Source organism: Talpa europaea, assembly GCF_964194135.1.
Source record: "Talpa europaea genome assembly, chromosome: 9".
Lineage (NCBI taxonomy): Eukaryota > Metazoa > Chordata > Mammalia > Eulipotyphla > Talpidae > Talpa > Talpa europaea.
Genome location: NC_140076.1, coordinates 113,603,941 through 113,627,360, shown reverse-complemented (window position 1 = coordinate 113,627,360; position 23,420 = coordinate 113,603,941). Strand labels below are relative to the sequence as shown.

At 49.5% G+C, this 23,420-nt stretch overlaps 3 protein-coding genes across 3 annotated transcripts; 2 read left to right on the top strand and 1 right to left on the bottom strand.

Annotated features, from left to right (window-relative positions):
• Positions 1 to 2,104: 2,104 nt before the first annotated feature.
• LOC311176835 (disintegrin and metalloproteinase domain-containing protein 30-like) lies at positions 2,105 to 9,382 on the top strand (the record flags this gene model as incomplete). The annotated part of the gene is made up of 4 exons (XM_084242474.1): positions 2,105 to 2,809; positions 3,080 to 4,240; positions 5,446 to 5,513; positions 9,250 to 9,382. 4 exons carry the CDS (start codon positions 2,105 to 2,107, stop codon positions 9,380 to 9,382), a joined length of 2,067 nt encoding a protein of 688 aa, XP_084098600.1.
• Positions 9,383 to 9,626: 244 nt separating this feature from the next.
• Positions 9,627 to 12,198, bottom strand: LOC311176834 (disintegrin and metalloproteinase domain-containing protein 30-like; the record flags this gene model as incomplete). The annotated part of the gene is made up of 3 exons (XM_084242473.1): positions 9,627 to 9,639; positions 10,124 to 11,159; positions 11,502 to 12,198. 3 exons carry the CDS (start codon positions 12,196 to 12,198, stop codon positions 9,627 to 9,629), a joined length of 1,746 nt encoding a protein of 581 aa, XP_084098599.1.
• Positions 12,199 to 13,632: 1,434 nt separating this feature from the next.
• Positions 13,633 to 22,413, top strand: ADAM30 (ADAM metallopeptidase domain 30; the record flags this gene model as incomplete). Its single annotated transcript, XM_084242472.1, has 4 exons — positions 13,633 to 14,407; positions 14,633 to 15,765; positions 21,943 to 22,061; positions 22,338 to 22,413. 4 exons carry the CDS (start codon positions 13,633 to 13,635, stop codon positions 22,411 to 22,413), a joined length of 2,103 nt encoding a protein of 700 aa, XP_084098598.1.
• Between the last annotated feature and the right edge of the window lie 1,007 nt (positions 22,414 to 23,420).

Here is a 23,420-nt window from a genome sequence, read left to right as displayed (position 1 = left end):
CACACACACACACACACACACACCCTAGAAAAGACTTGATTGGTCTACAGAGTCTCTAGACTGACTATAAAACAGAAAGGTCCATCCTACATGAAACCAGACAGTGATCTGGAAGATTTGACTGATTCTTTTGATGCCAAAATCCTAAACACAACAACAGTAGCAAAATAAGACATATAAAGAAAACAGGCAATAATGACATATTTGAATGAATCCATTACATCTCTAGGAACCAAACCTAAACAAGTGGAGATATGTGAATTGTTAAAGAACATAAAATGACTGTTACTGGGATGCTGAATGAATTAAGAGAGCACAGAAGGACAACTAAATGAAATCAGGAAAATGATACTTGTATGCATAAATAAATAAATCTTTAAAAAAAACAAACAGAGGCCTCGCTGGTGGCACAGCAGGTTGAGCGCAGCGCTGTGAAGCTGTCCGCAGCCTCTGCAGCATGGGTTCAATTCCCGGTTGGACAGGGAGATTCCCACACGGCGCGCGGCAGACCTCTCCTGCCTTGCCCGCTGCTCCCCTCAGCAGTGTATTTCATCAGTCTGCCTGTTCTGCTCCCTGCTCTGTCTCTGGTGAATCTCTCACCCTCCTGCGCCTCTGGCCTGTACCCAGCTCTTGTTTAAAAATGAATAAATCTTTTTAAAAAAGCATTGTAAAATAAATAAATAAATAACAGAAAATAATACTTTGGGGGAGGATTTTCTCCCTCAGAATGTTGGATCCACCAATATATCAGACCTCTCAGTCCAGGAGGTATATCCATTCTTCTGTCCAAACTTCAGTAATTCTACCTCAATGAGTCACGTGTGCCCCAGGATCTTAAAGACCCCAGGGCCCTCGTGATATCTCTTCCCTACCCTCTTTCCACTTGTTCTGACCCTTACTGTTCCCTGTGTGGTGGGAACCATGAATCTCCCTTTGCATTCTTGCCTCTTTCATGCTGAGAGAATCTAGTCAGCCATTCAGAGTCGTGGAATCTGGGTTCCTTCACGTGGTTTTAAGTTGTCCTCTCCTGCCTTTCCCCACAGAGACAGCAGGGGGACTGGAAAAGAACAGAGGCTCTGGGCAACCACCTGTGTGTGGAGACTGTCAGCTGACGTCCCCGTGAGAGCCAATAACAGTCATGCTCTGCTCATGTGGACAGTGGAGGATGAGGACAGGGTATCATCGCCCCAGACTAGGCTGACCGTGAGGGATGAATAGGCTGATTCTCACAAAGAGCCTGGAATGGGCCTGGCCCCTGAGACTTCCATCAATATTGAATTTCCTCAGAGCCCCAATGCCATCATTTAGGTCCCCACACACTGTGGCTCATGTCAGGTGGCTTGTTACCACCTCCCTGGCTCAGGCCTAGTTCTTTTAAAAGCCTTCCCTGTGGAAAGGGGAGGCCAGAATGAGCGGCCAGAACACAAAATTGAAAATCCTCCCAGCAGCAGCACAGCCAAGGCCATGTGGGAGCCTGGCTCTTCCCCTACCCCTTTATGCCCCCTGTGCCCTGCAGAGGTGGGGGCTGGAGAACTCTGGGTCTCTCCCCTCCCATCACTCTCTCTACAACACAGGCCAGGACAAGCCGCTCCGAGGACCCCTGGGTCTCCCCAGGGAGAGCTTCTCCAGACTCTCCTGCCAGCAGACACACCCGCAGCTCACACTCAGCAGGACACACGCTGACACCTCAAACAACCCTCCTGACACACAACACTGCGACCACACACTCCACAGCCACACCAGACACCCACAAGACACACACAACCCAGAATCACCCCTCAACCCCCACCCCCCCCAAGGCACACCCCAACCCCCTGCCCCTCCTGGCGGGCTGCTCCTGCCATCTGGCCCTGCTCCTGCCCGCCCGCGCGCAGCAGCCCCTCCTTTCTCTTCTGCTCGCGCCCCGTGTCCCGGCTCCTCGCGGCGCCAACGGCCCGCCAGGAACGCACCCCAGGGGTTCTGCACCTCTGTCGGCCCCGCGCACCTGCACCTGCACCTGCACCTGCCAGGCAGCTCGCGCCGGCGCGCGGGCGCCCCCAGCGGCCGTTCCTGGAAGTCCGGCTGCGGCCCGGCTCAGGCCGCGCTGAGCAGGCCCCGGGCGCCCATGAGGTCGCCCCGGACCTGGGCCTCCCCGGGCCAAGGGCTCGCCGCGCCGCCGCCGCTGCTGCTGCTGCTGCTGCTGGCGCTGCTGCTCCCCGACTGTCGAGCCGCCGACCCCGTTTTCCAGCCGGACTGGGGCTTTGCCTCCTACGAGATCACCATCCCCAAGAGGCTGAGCCTGCAGGCGGGGCCCAGGGGCCACACCAAGCAAGTGTCCTACCAGCTGCACATCCAAGGCAAGAGGCACGTCCTGCGCCTGCGGCCCAAGAGGCTTCTGCTGCCCCGCAACCTGCAGGTTTTCTCCTTCACGCCCCAGGGCAAGCTCGTGGAGGACCACCCGTTCATCCCCAGAGACTGCAGCTACGCGGGCACCGTGGAAGGGGCGCGGGACTCGGACGCCACTGTCACGACGTGCATGGGGGGGCTGCGAGGGGTGCTGGCCATCGACGCCAGACGCTACCAGATCGAGCCCCGCAAGGGCTCCTCCACTTTTGAGCATGTGCTGTATCTCCTGAAGAGCGAGGCGCTGCCTCCGAGTCAAACCTGCGCGAAGACTGATGATGGTCTGGGGAGTCCCGCGACCCCTAAGGACAGTCAGGCCAGGGTGGGGGACATGCTGGAAACGTACAAACACACCAAGTACTTAGAGTTGGTCCTGGTCTTTGATCACGACAGATACGTGTATTCCCAGTCTAATCTCACCCAAGTCGTGAGTGATGGCATTATTATGGCAGAGATTATGGACACTTACTTTCAGGATGTGCACATGCGGATCCACCTAAGTGCTCTTGAAGTGTGGACAGATGAAGACAAAATAAATTTTAGGGTTCCAGCAGTATCTCAGACTATGAAGCAATTTGCAGAATACAGAGAATTGTCTATAAATCCTCGGGTTACAAATGACTGGGCACATTTATATTTTACTAAACGCTCCGTTAGTTCCATTACAGATATATCCGGCAAAGTGTGCTCTCTACAGGATTCTGGTTCTCTAAGTACATTTCGAGACAAAAATCTCCACGTTCCTGCGACTTTTGCTACTCATTTACTGGGTCACGTCGTAGGAATGCAGCATGATACTGACTACTGCGTCTGTCGGGGTCAGAATACATGCATCATGGGCACTGGAGTAACTGGTTTTAGTAATTGTAGTTATGCTGAATTTTGGGCCTACACAAGTGTAGATGCACATTGTCTAAACAATATCCCAGAAACAGGTTTTGTGTTTAAGAGATGTGGAAACAAAATTGTGGAAGAGGGTGAGGAATGTGATTGTGGTACAGGTGAGGAGTGTAAAAAAGACCGGTGCTGTCAACCAAATTGTAAACTCAGACAGGGGGCCAATTGCAGCACCGGTCTTTGCTGTCATAACTGTCACATTCGACCATCGGGGTACATATGTCGAAAGGAAGAAAATGAGTGTGACCTTGCAGAATACTGCAATGGACAGTCAGCTTTATGCCCAGATGACCTATATAAGCGGGATGGAACTCCTTGCAAGTATGAAGCCAGTTGTTTCAAAAAGGGGTGCAGATCCAGATACATGCAATGCCAAAACATTTTTGGACCTGATGCCAGGGAGGCTCCTTATCAGTGCTATGAGGCGGTCAATACAATAGGCGACCAGTATGGGCACTGCAGAATTAAAGGAATGAATGCCTATGAAAAGTGTAGCCAGCAAAATTCACTATGTGGCAGAATACAGTGTATAAACGTCAAAACCATCCCTGATTTACCAGATCATTCTACTGTTATTTCCACTCATCTGGAGAAGGAAAACCTCAACTGCTGGGGAATAGGTTATCATTTATCCATGGTTCCCATGGGGATACCTGATGTGGGTGTCATAAGTGATGGAACCTCCTGTGGTAAGAACCAGATATGTATTAACAGAACTTGTGTGGAGAGATGGACAGCCCTTAAGACTGAGTGTTCACCTGAGGAGTGCAACCGCCGAGGTTTTTGCAACAATAAACAGCACTGTCACTGCATGTATGGCTGGGCCCCTCCGTTCTGCGAGCAGGCGGGGCTTGGGGGAAGCATTGACAGTGGGCCCCCACGAGCACTCAAAAAACGTGATTCTTCCTTCCTTCATATTGTGGCCCTTCTGTTATTACGCCTTATTTTATTTGCCGCCTCAGTAATGATTGTGTGTTACGTGCAGGCAATAAAAAAACTTTTTAAACCCATTAAAAAAGAGGGACCGCCAGTTATCTCTAAAGAAGACAAAACAATGCAGAGGACAAGAAAACCTAAAACGTAGAACCTGTTCAATCTGTAGCTCCTCCATAGCACAGGGTCATAGATTAAATGAACCTGTGATTTATCCAAAAACTCTTCCGCTGGTTACAATTCTTTTGACTTAATTTTCCTTTCAGATTGGACCAACAAATAAATGATATTCTTGCTTTGGATGAAATCGGTGCATTTTACTTTCCTTTGCTACTTGTCTTTGTGAGGAAGTTTGAAATAGCATGAAAGACCGTCCTAGTGCTTTCTCAGCACTGAAGCTTTGAGTGTTGTAAGACTCACGCACTCCCCGTGGTTTTCAGAGCAGCGGCCTGACTTTGAGGGTCCCAACCCATAAGACCCCTATCTGCCCCTCCCTCCGCCTCCTGAGGGCCCCAAGACCGAGTGTGCTGTGCCCAGGCAGGGTGCTGACATTCAGCCGTGTTCCAGGTGTGGATGGGCCGCGTCCTGAGAGCTCTGGGTGAGCTCAGGGTCACTCTTGCCCTGCTTCCCCAAAAAGTGAGCACAGTGAGGTTCAGTGACATGCTCAAGATTACAAATCTGGGTAGTCCTGACACTGTTCTAGGAAACAGTATCTCCATATTGGGAATTGAATTTAGTGGGATGACTTCTTTCAAAGTTTTTAGGACATTGATAAGACACTTTAAGGGATAGAGTTTTATAAAAACTAGGTGAAAAGCCCAGCGGTTGAGCGCTGGGCTGCAAAGCTGCCCGCAGCCTCTGCAGCACCGGTTTGATCCCCCGCCGCCGGTGAGGGTCCCACATGGTGCACAGACCTCTCCTGCCGCACCCGCTGCTCCCCTAAGCAGTGTATTTCGTCAGTCTGCCTGCTCTGCTCCCCGCTCTGGCTCTGGTGAATCCTCTCACCCTCCCCTGCTTCTGACTGTACCCAGTGCTTGTATAAATAAATAAATCTTTAAAAAAAAAAACAAAACTAGGTGAAAAAATGTAACCAGCCTGTAACCTACTGTGCTGGGGATGAGTGACAACGTGCATGTGTTAATGTACAGAACACAGTGCTTTGCTGTACATTGCGGAAGGCCACGAGGGTCCAGATAATATCAGGCCCGTCTTCTCACATCATCATGATTTCAGGAGGGTGAGTTGAAGATGTATGGCCAGTTCAGCAAGATGCACGCGCAGGAGACTCCTACTAGCTGCAGGTACCGTGCTGTGCCTTGGGGCCTCAGGACTCAAAAATTGGTACACTTGACAAACCTCTACCCTGTCCCCACCCTCCAGCCCCTAAAGCCAGCATTCTAGCTGTTTCTCTGAAATTTACATCCCAAATACAAGTGGAATTTAATTCTGTTTCTCTGACATCTTTGACATGGCTAAATGACTTCATGCCATATTAAAAGTCAGGATTTCTGAGTCCAAAACAGCCATGAGTTCTCCTCTGCTCCCACCCAGCATTGGGTAAGGGAGAAGAATATTTGCAGCACCCAGGGAGGTTACGGGGAATGGTGCAGGGTGGGGGCAGTGGGCAATGGAAGGTTCCTCACTCCCCTCTGCTCGACTCAGGGGTGTGGCTAGTTCAGGGCCACAGTGGAATGCCTCAATCATATGGCCATAAAAATTTTAATTCTTGAGCAATCGCTGTATTGTTTGTACAGTATTTGCACCTTCGCGTATGCTTGCTAGCAGTGCTCAAGATTTCCAACTTGCCACAACCCCCACGCTCCACCTCTACTTTCTGGTTGGTGGACAGTGGCCACCTGAGGGGTGAGCAGAGGATACCCTGGTATTAGGACTTGTGTTTCCCCAGTGGTGAGTGATGGGGAGCATCCATCCTTGAGCTCATTGACCCTTTGCACATCTTCTTTGGAGAAATGCCTGTTCAACTGGATTCTCCCCCTTTTATTTTTTCATTCAAGTGCATTGCTCATTACTAACCAGTTGGTTTATCATATAGGTTTTCTCTATGATTTCTGCTTGTTTAGTCCCTAACAGAGGTCTGATTTCCAAGTATTTTCTTCCATTCTCCAAGTTGCCTTTGCATTCTGATTGTGTTCTGTATTACGCCCTTTTTAATTATAGATAGAGTGATAGATAGATAGATAGATAGATAGATAGATAGATAGATAGATAGATAGATAGATAGATTTAAGTGGTACAATCTGATATTTTGATTTGGGTGTGTTTCATAAAATGATTGCCAAAACCAGGTTAACCAAGAAACCCATCTCCTCAGTGGTTAAGACTGTGTGCGTGGTGCCAGCTTCTGGAATCTGCTCATCCAAAATTTCCAATGTACAGTTCACATGTGGTCGTCATGTTCTCCATTGAACATGGATCTCTTGAACTTATGAATTTGATGTAACGGCACCTTTGTTCCCTTTGACCAAAACCTTCCTATTTCTCTCTCCTCCCATCCTGGTAACCAGTGCTTTGCACTCTACGTCTATAAATTGACCTTTTTCAGACTTCACAGGTAAGTGAGATGATGCAGTCCACTGATATTCTGTTTATTTTATTTTTCTTATGCATTATCTTCTGTGTTCACTTGTTTGCTGAATGTGAGAAGGTCTTCTTTTTGAAGGCTGAATAATATTCCATTCCTGTATATATCACCATTTCTACATCATTCATCCATCACTAGGTACTTGGGTTGGTTTTGGCTATTATGAACACTGCTGCAATAAACTTAGGAGTGCATGCTTGTTCTCAAGGAGTGGATTTCATTTTCTGTGTTTTGTTATTTTTTTCATGATTGAAATTGCCTTATTATGCACTTAATCCACTGAAATTTCTGAGACTGTCTTTCATGGATGTGCAAATTTACATCCCCATTTCACTACATCGCTGCCAACACTTGTCTTTCAGCCTTTATCTAACAACCTCCTACTGGGTTTGAGGTGATGGATCATGATGGACTTGACCAGTGTTTCCCTAGAATTACTGGAGCTGAACTTTCATACACCTGATGGCCACTAGTATACCTTTTTTTAAGAAAAGTTCCATTTAGGTACTTTGCCCATTTTTAAATGGAGTTATGTCAGGGATTATGATGCTTTTAGTTGTATAGTTAGTGGCTTAGATATTTGTGATACAGTGGTTCCATACAAGTTCAATGATTGCTTTTTTCTATTTGTGTGGAAAGTGCCATTGTTAGGATTTACCTTGAAATGCAGATTTCTTGGGACAGCATAACTATTGACACAAGATTCCTTCCTCCAACTTGAGCACCGGCCCTTTCCACTGTTGCTGTCTCCTACAGTTTCTTCCCCAGTGTTTCCAAGTCTTTGTAAAAAGACCTACTTGGTTAAATTCATTCTGAAGTATTTTATTCTTTGGGATGCTACTGTAATAGCAATATTTACTTGTTGCAATCAATATTTATTTATGAAATACAGAAACAGAACTTAGTTTTGCACGATAACTTTTGTCTGGAAACTTTGCTGTATTCATTTATTATTCCTAACAGTTTGAGGGCAGACTTCTGTGTATTCTCCATTTAAGCTCTTTCATCTGCAAACATAGACATTAATTAGGATGTTAAATTTTTAATTCTTGCCGAATTGCTCCGAACTTCCATCAGTAATTTCATACAGGTACTGGCCTTGTCTGAGTTTGGCATCATAGACTGTTGACTAGTAAATTAAGCATGAGAGTTTTCTGTCCTCTTCATTTTTTTTTGAAAAAGTTGACAAGGTTGGGCATAAATTATTCTTTCCATATTTGATAGACACTAATGTATCATCTGGGCTTGGTCTTCTTTTTGTTGGGAATTTTCTGAGCATAGATTGGATGTCCTTACTTGTTATTTGCTTGTTGGGTTAACTCTTTTTTTTATCATCAAAATACATTTATTAAATGACAGCATGACCACTTAGCACATGCTTACTTTTGCAGATGTAGTTTGTTTTATGTGGTTTTTTTTTTAAGATTTATTTATTTATACAAGAACCAGGGTACAGGCCAGATGCGCAGGAGGATGAGAGGATTCACCAGAGACAGAGGCAGGAACAGAACAGGTAGACTGACGAAATACACTGCTGAGGGGAGCAGCGGGGGAGGCAGGAGAGATCTGTGGCACCATGTGGGATTCTTGCCGGCCGGCCAAGATCAAACCTGCACTGCAGAGGCTGTGGACAGCTTCACAGTGCGGCGTTCAACTGCCTGTGCCACCAGGGAGGCCCCTGTTTTATATACTTTTAAATAAAACATTGGTTTGAAACACTGTATACGTTTCAGAAATACAGGGAACCCCCTCTTCAGAAGTATGTTACCACAGCACACCCACCTCCATGGTCCCCAAGTCCTTCCCCATAGACATACATGCCCCCAGCCCCCTTGTTCTCTCTCCCTTGCCCCTCACCCACCTTTAGCCTCAGTTGTACAGTCAGGTGTACATGTGGGTTTTGGGTTTGTTTATGTCTGAATGTTTGTTTTGATTCTCTGTATTCTACTAGGAGTATCAATTATCACCTATATGTGAGGTAAGTTCGAGAGAAAACCACTCAGTACCACTCAGAGGCTTAGTTAACAACGCCACACTGCGTATGTAAAAGTTGCTGTGAGTTGAATTTCAACATTATTATTCCTTGACAATGATTTAACACTGAGGTGATGGTTACAAATCTTCATTCTGGTGGTCAACCCACAGGACATGTGTATAAGAAGTGAGAACATCATACACGTCCATTCGGTATTAGATTAACATGTCAGTTATTCCTCAACAGAACAGCTGAAGTCAGTACATTTGATGTCAGTTCTGTGATGAGAACAATTACTACAGTACATTCACTGGGGTGCAATTATTCTTAGAACTTTTAGTCGACATCGCCCATCTCAATTTCCCTCTACTTACATAGTGTTTCCTTGCACAGTGTCAGGACTACCCAGATTGATCTTGAGCAGCTCACTGAACCTCGCTGTGCCTACTTTCTCCTTCAGGAACCAGGACAAGAGCTACACTGAGCTCACCCAGAGCTTTCAGGACTCGGTTCATCCACACCCGGGACGCACTCACATCCCCACTGGCTCCGTGAGCTCCGTGCAGAGGCCCCCAAAGCACAGGAGGTTTTGAGGCCCTGCCCGCTGGACACCTCAGGCCTGTCAGCGGTCACTGCCCTCCCGGCAGTGCAGTTCAGGATGGAGTCAAGTTGTCCTCACCCCACCCCCAGCCCTGAGCCAGTGACACACACTGCACAGCTGGGGGCTCACCCCACCTGCAGGAGGGGCACAGACTCATCTGAGCCAACATCTGTAGCTCATCCCTTCCACTGAGGAAATGGTGTCCCCACTGGTGGGCTGGCCAGGCTCAGGGACACTCAGTCCCCGGCCCTGAGGAGGTGGCGGGAGGGGCAGCCGGGAGCCTTATGGGCTGGGACCCTCAGAGTCAGGCCACTGCTCAGAAAACCACTGGGGGTGCGTGAGTCTTGCAACACTCAGAGCTTCAGTGCTGAGAAAGCCACTAGGATGGTCTTTTAAAGGTTCTTCATTCACAAAAGGCAAGTGACACTGGGAAAGTAAAGTTCTTCCCAAAACAACAATGTCATTTATTTGCTGATCCAATATGGAAGGAAAGTCAGGTAGGTAACTGGATGTAAAATAGATCTGTGTAAGTGACAAGCTTGTTCTACAAATGATGGCTTGTGAGTGAGTGGCTGGACTGTCTGATACTTTTTTGGTTTCTGGAATTCTCTACCTAGGTTCTTTATATTCTTCCATTTTTGGTGGGTGTTTTTCCTTTTGGAAAAATACCCCCCATAAATACACTAGAATGCCTGAGATGACTAATAAAATGAGGCGTATTATGATAACGGACACAATGTGCACTGAGGACGTGGACTCCCTCTCCTGTGGCCCCGGCGGCCCGCTGTCCTTGCTCCCCCCAGGCCCTGCCTCCTCACAGAATGGAGGGCGCCAGCCGTGCATGCAGTGACAGTTTCTCAGATTGTTGCAAAACCCTCGGCGGTTGCACTTGTTAACAGCACAGTCATACGTCAAGATTGTATTGGTATTCACGCAAGTTCTGTTAAAACATATCTGGCCTTTACCACAGGAGGTGCCATCTCCGATGATACCCACATCAATAAACCCCATGGGTACCATGGATAAGTGATAACCTATGCCCCAGCACCTGAGATTTTCCTTCTGCAGATGAGTAGCAATTATCATGGAGTGATCTGGTAAGTCAGGGAGTTTTTTGATATTCACACACTGTATCCTGCCACACAATGAACTTGTCCTTGAGCATTTTGCATACCTGTTGGTCCCTTTAATAGCACAGTTCCCATACTGGTCACCTATTGTGTTGACCGCCTCATAGCACTGATAAGGAGCCTCCCTGGCATCAGGTCCAAAAATGCTCTGGCATTGCATGAATCTGGACCTGCACATCTTTCCGAAGCAAATGGCTTCATACTTGCAAGGAGTTCCATCCTGCTTATAAAAGTCATCCGGGCACACACTTGAATTTCCCATGCAGTATTCTGCAAGGTCACATTCGTTTTCTTCCTTCCTGCACGTGTACCCAGATGGACGAAAGCGACAGTTGTGACAGCAGAGACCGGTGGCACAGTGGGCCCCCCGTCTGAGTTTACAGTTTGGTTGGCAACACCGGTCCTTTTCACACTCTTCACGTGAACCACAATCACATTCCTCACCCTCTTCCACAAATTTGTTTCCACATCTCTTAAGCACGGAAACTGGTTCGGGCTTATTAGATAGGCAAGCTCCACCTTTAATTGTGAAGGCCCAATACTCGCCATAACTACAATTACTAAAGCCAGTGGGTCCAAGTTTCATGATGCAGGAGTCCTTACCCTTGCACAGGCAGTTGTCAGTATCATGTGAAATCCCTAGAGCGTGACCTAATACATGAGCAGTCCAAACTGCAGCAACCAGGTAATTTTTATCGTGAAATGCAGTAAGAGTGCCAGGATAACTCGGATTGCACATTCTCCCTGGAACCTTTACAGGTACATTAGTTTTTTTATGGTATACATGTATCCAGTCACTGCTAACACGGGGATTGAAATGGTCTACTCTGTATTTTATCACTTCCTTTAAAGTCCCAAGTCCGAACAAACTAAAATTTATTTTGTCTTCATCTGTCCACACTTCAAGAGCTCTTATGCTTATCCGCAGCTGGAAATATTGAAAGTAAGTGTCCACAATCCCTGCCAAAAATATGCCATCACTCACGACTTGGGTGAGATTAGACTGGGAATACAAGTATCTATCGTGATCAAAGGCCAGGACCAACTCTAAGTACTTGGGGTGTGGGTAAGTTTCCAGCATGTCCCCCACTCTGGACTGAGGGGTCTCGGGACTCCCTAGACCATCATCAGTCATCGCGCAGGTTTGACTCGGAGGCAGCGCCTCGCTCTTCAGGAGATACAGCACATGCTCAAAAGTGGAGGAGCCCTTGCGGGGCTCGATCTGGTAGCGTCTGGCGTCGATGGCCAGCACCCCTCGCAGCCCCCCCATGCACGTCGTGACAGTGGCGTCCGAGTCCCGCGCCCCTTCCACGGTGCCCGCGTAGCTGCAGTCTCTGGGGATGAACGGGTGGTCCTCCACGAGCTTGCCCTGCGGCGTGAAGGAGAAAACCTGCAGGTTGCGGGGCAGCAGAAGCCTCTTGGGCCGCAGGCGCAGGACGTGCCTCTTGCCTTGGATGTGCAGCTGGTAGGACACTTGCTTGGTGTGGCCCCTGGGCCCCGCCTGCAGGCTCAGCCTCTTGGGGATGGTGATCTCGTAGGAGGCAAAGCCCCAGTCCGGCTGGAAAACGGGGTCGGCGGCTCGACAGTCGGGGAGCAGCAGCGCCAGCAGCAGCAGCAGCGGCGGCGGCGGCGCGGCGAGCCCTTGGCCCGGGGAGGCCCAGGTCCGGGGCGACCTCATGGGCGCCCGGGGCCTGCTCAGCGCGGCCTGAGCCGGGCCGCAGCCGGACTTCCAGGAACGGCCGCTGGGGGCGCCCGCGCGCCGGCGCGAGCTGCCTGGCAGGTGCAGGTGCAGGTGCAGGTGTGCGGGGCAGACAGGGGGCGCGGGCTGCAGAGGTGCAGAACCCCTGGGGTGCGTTCCTGGCGGGCCGTTGGCGCCGCGAGGAGCCGGGACACGGGGCGCGAGCAGAAGAGAAAGGAGGGGCTGCGGCGCGCGGTCGGGCAGGAGCAGGGCCAGATGGCAGGAGCAGCCCGCCAGGAGGGGCAGGGGGTTGGGATGTGCCTTGGGGGGTGGGGTGAGGGTTAGGGGGTGATTCTGGGTTGTGTGTGTCTTGTGGGTGTCTGGTGTGGCTGTGGAGTGTGTGGCCGCAGTGTTGTGTGTCAGGAGGGTTATTTGAGGTGTCGGCGTGTGTCCTGCTGAGTGTGAGCTGCGGGTGTGTCCGCTGGCAGGAGAGTCTGGAGAAGCTCTCCCTGGGGAGACCCAGGGGTCCTCGAAGCGGCTTGTCCTGGCCTGTGTTGTAGAGAGAGTGATGGGAGGGGGGAGACCCAGAGTTCTCCAGCCCCCACCTCTGCAGGGCACAGGGGGCCTCCCAGGGGAAGGGGAAGAGCCAGGCTCCCACATGGCCTTGGCTGTGCTCCTACTGGGAGGATTTTCAATTTTTTGTTCCGGCCGCTCATTCTGGCCTCCCCTTGACCGGGTCTGGCCCTCCAGCCTCCAGCCATGCTGTCTTCAGAGCCCCGATTCCATCATTTCCTTCCCCAACAACATGGCTCATGTGAGTAGTTCCAGCTTCTTAACACTCCCTGGCTCAGGCCTGGTCCATTTTGAGCTTTGCCTGTTGGAAGGGGAAGCATTCCCCCCACAGGCCAGGACGAGCGCCCCCAGGACCCCTGGGTCTCCCCAGGAGAGATTCCCCAGACTCTCCTGCCAGCGGACACACCCGCAGCTCACACTCAGCAGGACACACCCGACACCTCAAACAACCCTCCTGACACACAACACTGAGACCACACACTCCACAGCCACACCAGACACCCACAAGACACACACAACCCAGAATCACCCCCTAACCCTCACCCCACCCCCCAAGGCACATCCCAACCTCCTGCCCCTCCTGGTGGGCTGCTCCTGCCATCTGCCCCTGCTCCTGCCGGCCCGCGCGCAGCAGCCCCTCCTTTCTCTTCTGCTCGCGCCCCGTGTCCCGGCTCCTCGCGGCGCCAACGGCCCGCCAGGAACGCACCCCAGGGGTTCTGCACCTCTGTCGGCCCCGCGCACCTGCACCTGCACCTGCACCTGCCAGGCAGCTCGCGCCGGCGCGCGGGCGCCCCCAGCGGCCGTTCCTGGAAGTCCGGCTGCGGCCCGGCTCAGGCCGCGCTGAGCAGGCCCCGGGCGCCCATGAGGTCGCCCCGGACCTGGGCCTCCCCGGGCCAAGGGCTCGCCGCGCCGCCGCTGCTGCTGCTGCTGCTGCTGGCGCTGCTGCTCCCCGACTGTCGAGCCGCCGACCCCGTTTTCCAGCCGGACTGGGGCTTTGCCTCCTACGAGATCACCATCCCCAAGAGGCTGAGCCTGCAGGCGGGGCCCAGGGGCCACACCAAGCAAGTGTCCTACCAGCTGCACATCCAAGGCAAGAGGCACGTCCTGCGCCTGCGGCCCAAGAGGCTTCTGCTGCCCCGCAACCTGCAGGTTTTCTCCTTCACGCCCCAGGGCAAGCTCGTGGAGGACCACCCGTTCATCCCCAGAGACTGCAGCTACGCGGGCACCGTGGAAGGGGCGCGGGACTCGGACGCCACTGTCACGACGTGCATGGGGGGGCTGCGAGGGGTGCTGGCCATCGACGCCAGACGCTACCAGATCGAGCCCCGCAAGGGCTCCTCCACTTTTGAGCATGTGCTGTATCTCCTGAAGAGCGAGGCGCTGCCTCCGAGTCAAACCTGCGCGATGACTGATGATGGTCTGGGGAGTCCCGCGACCCCTAAGGACAGTCAGGCCAGGGTGAGGGACATGCTGGAAACGTACAAACACACCAAGTACTTAGAGTTGGTCCTGGCCTTTGATCACGATAGATACTTGTATTCCCAGTCTAATCTCACCCAAGTCGTGAGTGATGGCATTATTATGGCAGGGATTATGGACACTTACTTTCAGGATGTGCACATGCGGATCCACCTGAGTGCTCTGGAAGTGTGGACAGATAAAGACAAAATAAATATTGACGTTTCCACATTACCTAGGGTTTTAGAGCAATTGAAAATATACAGAAAATTATATATAAATCCTCGGGTTACTAATGACTGGGTACATTTATATATTAATAAACAAAGCAATCTTGGTATTACAACAAGATCAGGAAAAGTGTGCTCTCCAAATCTTACTGGTTCTCTAAGTGCATTTCTAGATAAAAATCTTCATGTTCCTGTGATTTGGGCTGCTCATTCACTGGGTCACGTCGTAGGAATGCAGCATGATACTGCCTACTGCGTCTGTCGGGGTCAGAATACATGCATCATGGGCACTGGAGTAACTGGTTTTAGTAATTGTAGTTATGCTGATTTTTGGGCCTACACAAGCGTAGATGCACATTGTCTAAACAATATCCCTGAACCAGGTTATCTTGTTAAGAGATGTGGAAACAAATTTGTGGAAGAGGGTGAGGAATGTGATTGTGGTACAGGTGAGGAGTGTAAAAAAGACCGGTGCTGTCAACCAGATTGTAAACTCAGACTGGGGGCCAATTGCAGCACCGGTCTTTGCTGTCATAACTGTCACATTCGACCATCTGGGTACATATGCCGGAAGGAAGAAAATGAATGTGACTTTGCAGAATACTGCAATGGACAGTCAGCTTTATGCCCAGATGACTTTTATAAGCAAGATGGAACTCCTTGCAAGTATGAAGCCATTTGCTTCAGAAAGATGTGCACGTCCAGATACATGCAATGCCAGAACATTTTTGGACCTGATGCCAGGGAGGCTCCTTATCAGTGCTATGAGGCAGTCAATACAATAGGCGACCAGTATGGGCACTGCAGAATTAAAGGAATGAATGCCTATGAAAAGTGTAGCCAGCAAAATTCACTATGTGGCAGAATACAGTGTATAAACGTCAAAACCATCCCTGATTTACCAGATCATTCTACTGTTATTTCCACTCATCTGGAGAAGGAAAACCTCAAGTGCTGGGGAATAGGTTATCATTTATCCATGGTTCCCATAGAGATACCTGATGTGGGTGTCATAAGTGATGGAACCTCCTGTGGTAAGAACCAGATATGCATTAACGGAACTTGTGTGGAGAGATGGACAGTCCTCAAGACTGAGTGTTTGCCTGAGGAGTGCAACCGCCGAGGTTTTTGCAACAATAAACAGCACTGTCACTGCATGTATGGCTGGGCCCCTCCGTTCTGTGAGCTGGCGGGGCTTGGGGGAAGCATTGACAGTGGGCCCCCACGAGCAATCAGAGAATATGAGTCTTCCTTGTTCATTGTCACGTCCTTTGTGTCATTACGCTTTACTACGTTTTTCATCTCGGTTATTATTGCATTTTTCTGGAGATTCAAAGAAAAGTGTTTCAAACCCCAAAGGACAGAAGGACCACCAATTTTCTCTGAACTAACACATTTACAAGAGCTGAAAAGCAGGAAAAAAGGGTCACCTGTCCGTCGGTAACCCCTTCACTCTACAGTATCATATATTCAACAGACTTGTCATTTATCTAAATGACCCTTCATTCATGTTCAATTCTTTTCATTTAATTTTCCTTCCAGATTGGGTCAACAAATAAATGACATTCTTGGAAAGTAATCAGTGCATTTTACTTTCCTGTGCTACTTATTTTTGTGATGAAGTTTGAGGTAACGTGAAGGTCCGTCCTAGTGGCTTTCTCAGCACTGACGCTCTGAGTGTGGCAAGACTCACGCACCCCCAGTGGTTTTCTGAGCAGTGGCCTGACTCTGAGGGTCCCAGCCCATAAGGCTCCCGGCTGCCCCTCCTGTCGCCTCCTCAGGCCTGGGGACTGAGTGTGCCTGAGCCTGGCCAGCCCACCAGTGGGGACACCATTTCCTCGGTGGAAGGGATGAGCCACAGGCGTTGGTTCAGATGAGTCTGTGCCCCTCCTGGAGGTGGGGTGAGCCCCCAGCTCTGCAGTGTGTGTCTCTGGCTCAGGGCTGGGGGTGGGGTGAGGACAACTTGACTCCATCCTGAACTGCACCGCCGGGAGGGCAGTGACCGCTGACAGGCCTGAGGTGTCCAGCGGGCAGGGCCTCAAAACCTCCTGTGCTTTCGGGGCCTCTGCACGGAGCTCACAGAGCCAATGGGGATGTGGGTGCATCCTGGGTGTGGATGAGCCAAGCCCTGAAAGCTCTGGGTGAGCTCAGTGTGGCTCTTGCCCTGGTTCCCAAAGGAGAAAGTAGGCACAGCGAGGTTCACTGACCTGCTCAAGATCAATCTGGGTAGTCCTGATGATATTCAAGGAAATACTATCACAATGTCAGTGTAGGGAAATAGAACTTAGAGGGGGCATTTATCAATAGTTCTGAGGATACTTAGGGCCTCCCTGGTGGCGTTGGGGTTAAAGACAGCGCTACCAAGCTAACTGCAGCCACGGCAGTGGGAGTTTGATCCCCAACTGGCCAGGGAGCTACCCGAATGGTGCAGCAGACCTCTCCTGTCTCCCCCGCTGCTCCCCTCAGCAGTGGATTTCAGTCAGTCTGCCTGTTCTGCTCCCCACTGTCTCTGGTGGATCCTCTCTCACACACATCCGCCCCCCCCACCTCTGTCCTGTATCCCAGTTCTTGTATGCATAAATAAATAAACCTTTTTAAAAAATAATAGTCCTAAGGATATTTACACATCAGGATGTGTTTCATAAAATTTTAATGGTGACAAAATGTTAAATTGATGCCTTTCCTCCTACTCTACTGAAGAATAATGGACATGTTTATATGTTTAAGCTGTGTTATGGTATGACTTACTATGCATATGTGTTTGGAGGGGCATCAGAATCAAGATAATTAACCATCGCTGTATGTAGTTAAATTAGTTTTCCTGAGTGAGAATGACTTAGTGTAACTGCAAAATTCAGGTATGCAATACTGTGTTGTTAACTAAGCCGCTGTGCGGGACCATAGCTGTCTAGAACTTATTTTACTTTTTAAATGATACTTGATGCCCTTGGCTTTTATGTGTCCATGTCTTCCTCCCCTCATGTGCTGTGTAACGATCATTCTAGTCTCTCTTTTGGGGTGGGCACCTATTTGGGGGATTTTTCCTTGCTGGTACCATACAGTGTTTGTAATTCTGCACACACTCACTTAGTGCAATGCCCTCCAACTTCACCCACAGTTGCTACTGTGTTTCTTTCTCTTCTATGGTGGTTAATATTCCATTGTGGACCAAAAAAATCACATTTATTTATTCCTCCATGTGTTGGAGGACATTTCCCTTGTTTTCAAGCCTTGTTAGTAACGCTGTCATGAATATGGTAATGCAGGCATCACTTTGAAATGGATTTCCTTTGGAAAACTACCCAGGAGTGGGATTCTGAACATGGTGGGAATATTAAATTTGGGGAGGGGGAGCCCCCAAACTGGTTGCACAGTGGCTTTCCCAATTCACACTCCCAGCAACTGTGCATGGGGTTCCCTTTTCTCAACATCACCCACATTTGTCATCCCCTTTCTGTTTTGTTTATTGATTTGCATTTCCCCGATGGCTAGTGAACCTGAGTGCCATTTTGCACACCGACATAACCTGTCAGTGTTTTCTTTGGAAAAAGGATTCAGATCCTTTGTGCGTTTTTGACTTGGATTTTTTACTGTTGAGATGAGCAATTTCTTTATATCTTTTGGATATTGACCCCTTTTTAGATGTATAGTTTGCAAATATTTTCTCTGATCCTGTCAGTTGCATTGTGGATTCTTTCCTTTGCTATTGAAAACCATTTTAGTTTGATTTAATTCACTCATTTATTTTAGCTTGTGGTGTGCTTTTGGTGTGTCATCCAGGATATCATTCTCAAGACCAAGGTCAAGGATCATTTCCCCTATGTTTTTTTCTAGGAGCTTTATGGTTTCAGGCCTCATATTTTCAAATGTGCACCTTGGTAGTGTTTGGGGTATTCATATTGTTGTTACACTGAATCAAAACTGAATCTCCAGACCCATTCAATAGCAATTCCCATTCCCTCTTCACAGTGGCCGGGGGAAAACCTGCTTCTACTTTATGTCTCTATGAACTTGACTGGTCTACCTACGTTGGATCATACAGTAACTGTTGTTTTGTGACTGACTTATTTCACTTACCATAGCTGCAAGAGCCATCCACGCTGCAGGGGGTGCCAGACTTTCCTCCTAGTTTCAGTCTCACTATTTCACTCTCTGCATATGCCAGCCTGTGTTTATCCTTTAATTTACCAATGGACACCTGAGTGGCTTCTAACTCTTGACTCTGGTGAATGTGCTGCCGTGAACAATGGGTGCTCAGATACACGTTCATATCCTTTCAATACCCAGATTTGGAATTCCTAGATAAGCTGATGATTAAAATTTAATTTTTTTTTAGCAATCACTGTATTTTTTTGTACAGTATTTGCACCTTTGCATGTGCTTACTAGCATGCACAAGATTGCCAACTTGCCTGCACCCCCCCACCCTGCCCCCAGCCACGCTCCATCTCTACTTTCTGGTTTGTGAGCAATGGTGTTGAGAAGAGGAATCCCCTGGTGTTAGGATGTGTGTTTCCCCAGTGGTGCGTGATGGGGAGCATCTGTTCAGGGGCTCATTGACTATTTGCATATCTTGCTTGGAAAAATATCTGTTCATGTTGATTGCCATATTTAATCAGAGTCCTCATCATATTCAAATCAGGTTTTCTTATTGAGGTGTAACAGTTCTTTATGTGTTCTGTTTCTATAGTCATTACCATTACCAGATGTCTGAATTGCAAATATTGCAAATATTTCCCCCGTCCTGTTGATGTCCATGTTGTTGACTGCGTTCTTTGTTTTGTTTTTCTAAGTGGATGTGTAAGGAATACTTCATGATGTTTATATTTATCACCAATAATGACCAAAAAGAAATTGATTAGAAATCAATCTTCTTACATAGTTATCTTTTGGTGTGTAGTCAGAGTCCCTAAAATGGACTCTCTTACTTAGTGTATAATACATTTATTAACTATAGTCATCATGCTGTATAGCATTTTTCTAGAACTTATTCATTCTATGTTCCTACAACTTTGTTTCCTGTGACCAAATCCCTTCATTTCTCTCACTTCCTCTCTGGTAACCACTGTGAATTTAACGTGTAATTCTTCGATGCGATTCTACATGTAAATGAGATTATCTGGTACTTTTTTCTTTCTGTGTTTGAGTTGTTCTGCTTAGCACAGTGTCAGCTAGTTCACCTATGTTCCTGCAAATGGCAGAGTCTTCTCTTTGAATGTTGAATAACATTTCATGGCAAATATGTATCACATATTTTTCATCCATTCATCCATCAGTGAGCACTTAGGTTGTTTACATCTTTGCTATTAAGAACTGGCTGCAATGACCCAGAATTGCATGACATGTTAGAACAGATAAGACTAATCTAATGACAGAAACCAGATCAGCGTCTGCTGGGGCAATGAGTTGTCTGCCAACAGGCATGAAGGATGATGGAAGTGTCTAGATCCTAACTGAGGAAGGAGTTTTGCCAGTGCATGCATTTTTAAAATACATTCAACTACACACTTAAAAGTTGCATGTGTATATCTCATGAAGCTAATTAAGGAGACTGGTATTGGGATAAAAATTAATAGGTCAGTGGAAGAGTATAGAGAGAGATCAGTCTGTAAAAAGCATGAGTTATGATAATGATATAGAAAATCAATAGGGAAAGGATGATTTAAAAAGTCATCAGTGCTGACACTATTTGGTGTCTGTCCATCCTGAAGGAAATAATGTTGAATCTCTGCCTCCTCATATTCAAAAGCAATCTGTAAATTGATCTAAACTTTGAATATACTATACTAGTCTTAAGCCTCTAAGTTTATGGTGATTTTTTAGGCATCGGCAGGCAATGCAGCACATGTGACACTCCAGTTCTTGGAGTGGTGACAAGTGCTGGACTGTGGGGAAGGGATGCTTTATACTAACTGGGCTGAACAGGCCCACTATTTCCTCATCCAGGTAGTTATGGTCTATTATGCTGAGCAACTGCCCATAGGTATTGGACCCAAACGGATCTTGAGAAAGAAGGGATTTTTTTTTAAGTTTTATTTATGCATATAAGAACAGGGGTACAGACCAGAGGTGTGTGTAGGGGGAGAGGATTCACCAGAGACAGAGTGAGGAGCAGAACAGGCAGACTGACCAAAAGACACTGCTGAGGGGAGCAGCAGGTGAGACAGGAGAGGTCTGGTGTGCCACGTGGGTCAGCTCCCTGGCCTGGGATTGAACTGGTGCTGCAGTGGCTGCGGATAGCTTCATCGTGTTGTGTGTTAACCTCTTGCGCCACCAGGGAGGCCCAAGAAGGGATTGCTTTAAGAAAAAGAAAAATACCAGATGGTCTCACTCATAGCAGGAATCTAGAAAACCTAAATAAGGGACCAGGAAAAAGACTAATTATAATAAAGTAAAAATCAAAATCAACAAGCAACTATAAACCAGAGACACACTACCGGTGGGGGGGGGGCAGCGGTGGGAGGAGGGATTAGAGTCAAAATAGGAGGGGTGGGAATTGTATGGGGAATGTAACCAAGATGAAAATGCAAACATTGTGCAAAAATGAAAAAATGATGTAAAAAATATATACCATTAAAAAAAGTTCACTTAGCATCAGCGCTTGCTGTCACTGTGCAGGATTCAATAAAAGACTCGTGGGAGTCGGAATATTCATACACGCGTGACTGTATGGTCATGTGCAGAGACAAAGCCGACTGAGGAGAAGGGAAATCAGAATGAGGACGAGAAAACAACTCAGCCTCTACAGCCAACACCTGTGGCCTTGCTTGCCGCCCAGGTTTCATTACCCACACGTGATGTCATGGTGGTGCCAAAAGTGCTTGGGTGCGTGAGCACGGGGCACACGACCTGGGATTAAAGACACCTGGCCGAGAAGCCGGAGCGCAAGGGCGTGCACACCTGCCACTATGGACGCCCGCGACAGAGCCCACCCGAGGGAGAAGGGATGCCTGAGAGAAGCCGGAGAGGGAGTGGGGAGGATCGGCTGCTGCCTGCAGGACTGCCCCGTGCCCACCTCCCTGCCTGCTGGTCCGGGGCACGGTCCCCGGCATTAAAGGCCGGTGTAAAGGCAGGAACGGCCACAGTGCAGGTTTTCTGATCCAGCAGACCGGGTGAAGGAGTCAGAGTCCTCAGTGGTTTTTTGCAGGTCTTTTATTGGGGTTCACCAGGCATATGGCAGGCAGGGGTGCTGGGGGGCCTGGAGGCTGGCAGGCCTCCCGGCCCCCAGCAAGTCTTCACTCTATCTGGGCTCTCCGGCCTTCTCTGCTTCTGCTGCTTCTCAGCTTCCTCTCGGCTTCTTCTGGAGTCCCCGTGACGCCGCCCTTAAAAGCCCCGTCTCAGCCCAGGTGAATCCCATCTACCTCTGTCCACACCCCACTCCAGGTGCCGCCATCAGGCATGCACGCATTCAGGACCGCAAGGATCCATCATCTATCCTGATGGCGGGAGGGCAGAAAAGCCTGACATTTTTCCTTACCCTACAGCCGGTCAAGTCTGTGGGATGTGGGAGGCTCCAAGATCCCTTTAACCTTTTGCACGAGTCCACAGTGAATCTGCCCGGCCTGGGACGGCTGCGCAGCAAGCGACATCCTCAGGATCCCCGGTGAGTGTCCTCTTGGAAAACGGGGTGTAGGGCTTCTTCCCAGGGGCTGCTGGGAGCCTGGGATGGGAGGCCTGCCTTTGGGGCGCTTCAGCGGGCTGTTGCATCGTGCCTCCTGCAGCTGGAGACGTGGGTCTCCTGAGTCCAGGCCGTTGGGCTACTTCCCTTTCCCCGTCAGCCTGAGGTGTGCTGAGGGCCCCCTGGAGAAAGAAAGACTTGCGGCAGCAACCCTGCGGGGCTTGACGGTGGCCGTGGACTTCCCGTCTGTTTCGCTCTCAGGAAGCCCCCGGCGCTCAGTCACCACCCTGGTCTGCGTCTCAAGGCGGTTGCGTCCTCCTTGTCTCCAGAGGCCTAAGTGTCACGGCCTCTGCGCCTCAGAATCCTGTTGTTCCTGATGACACTGGAAAGTCAGACACGGGGCAGTTCCTCCCACTGTCGCCTCCATCCTGCAGCGGCTACAGGCCGCAGGGCTCCCCCAGGTCTCTGCTCCCCTCTGAGCATTTCCAGAGCCTTGGCAGGGAAGATGTCCTTGGGGTCTTCCTCGGTGGGAGCCAAGGAAACGCAGAGAAATGCTGCTCTGCAGACCCGCAGCGGAAGAGGAGCTGCCGGGAGAGTGGGAGGTCGGTCCCGCCAGACGGAGCAGGGAGGAGGCAGGGGAGAAGCTGAAATCAACCTCCTCTTCCGAGCTGGGCTCCAGCTACACCTCTGAGCGCCTGCACCGAAGGACCCCAGATGTGCTTTCTGAAGAGAGCGAGCCTCAGTGGCACAGAACAGGGCAGTGCTGAGGGGAGAGAGGGCAGGCGGAGGAGAAGGCCCACCAATAACGTGACGTGGCACTAACACTGCCCTCGCGGGGTGTTCTGTGCATTTGGTGTGTCCGCTGGGTCTAATCGCCACTGAATTCTGCAAGAATGAACTGTTATTATTCCTGACCCGGGGATGAGAACACTGAGGCTGAGCTCACTCTGCGTTCACCTTCAGAAAAGAAAGTTAAGGGTTCACTAAAGCAGGGATCAAGATCCTGGAGTTTTCAACTCATCCCAAATGGGCATGTTGCCAAGGGTCAGCCATTTCATGCTTTTAAACCTTGACCTGCAGGGTCAGCGAGCAATAGAACAGGGGCAGCCCCGTGTAGTCGTGTGTTGGGGCACACCCCAGGAACCCCAGGATACAGGAAGAAGCAGGAGAGGGGGCGAGAGGCCTCAAGGGAACCAGAAACAATGCAGCTCCGGGCTCAGCCACGAATGACTTTTCCTGTCAGTCCCAGCGTCTGTGGCTGCCGTGCCACGTGGCCGCCCACGTAACCACTCAGCCCACAAGGGCCAGACGTGCATTGATTCTGCAAGATGGCTTTTTCGTCTT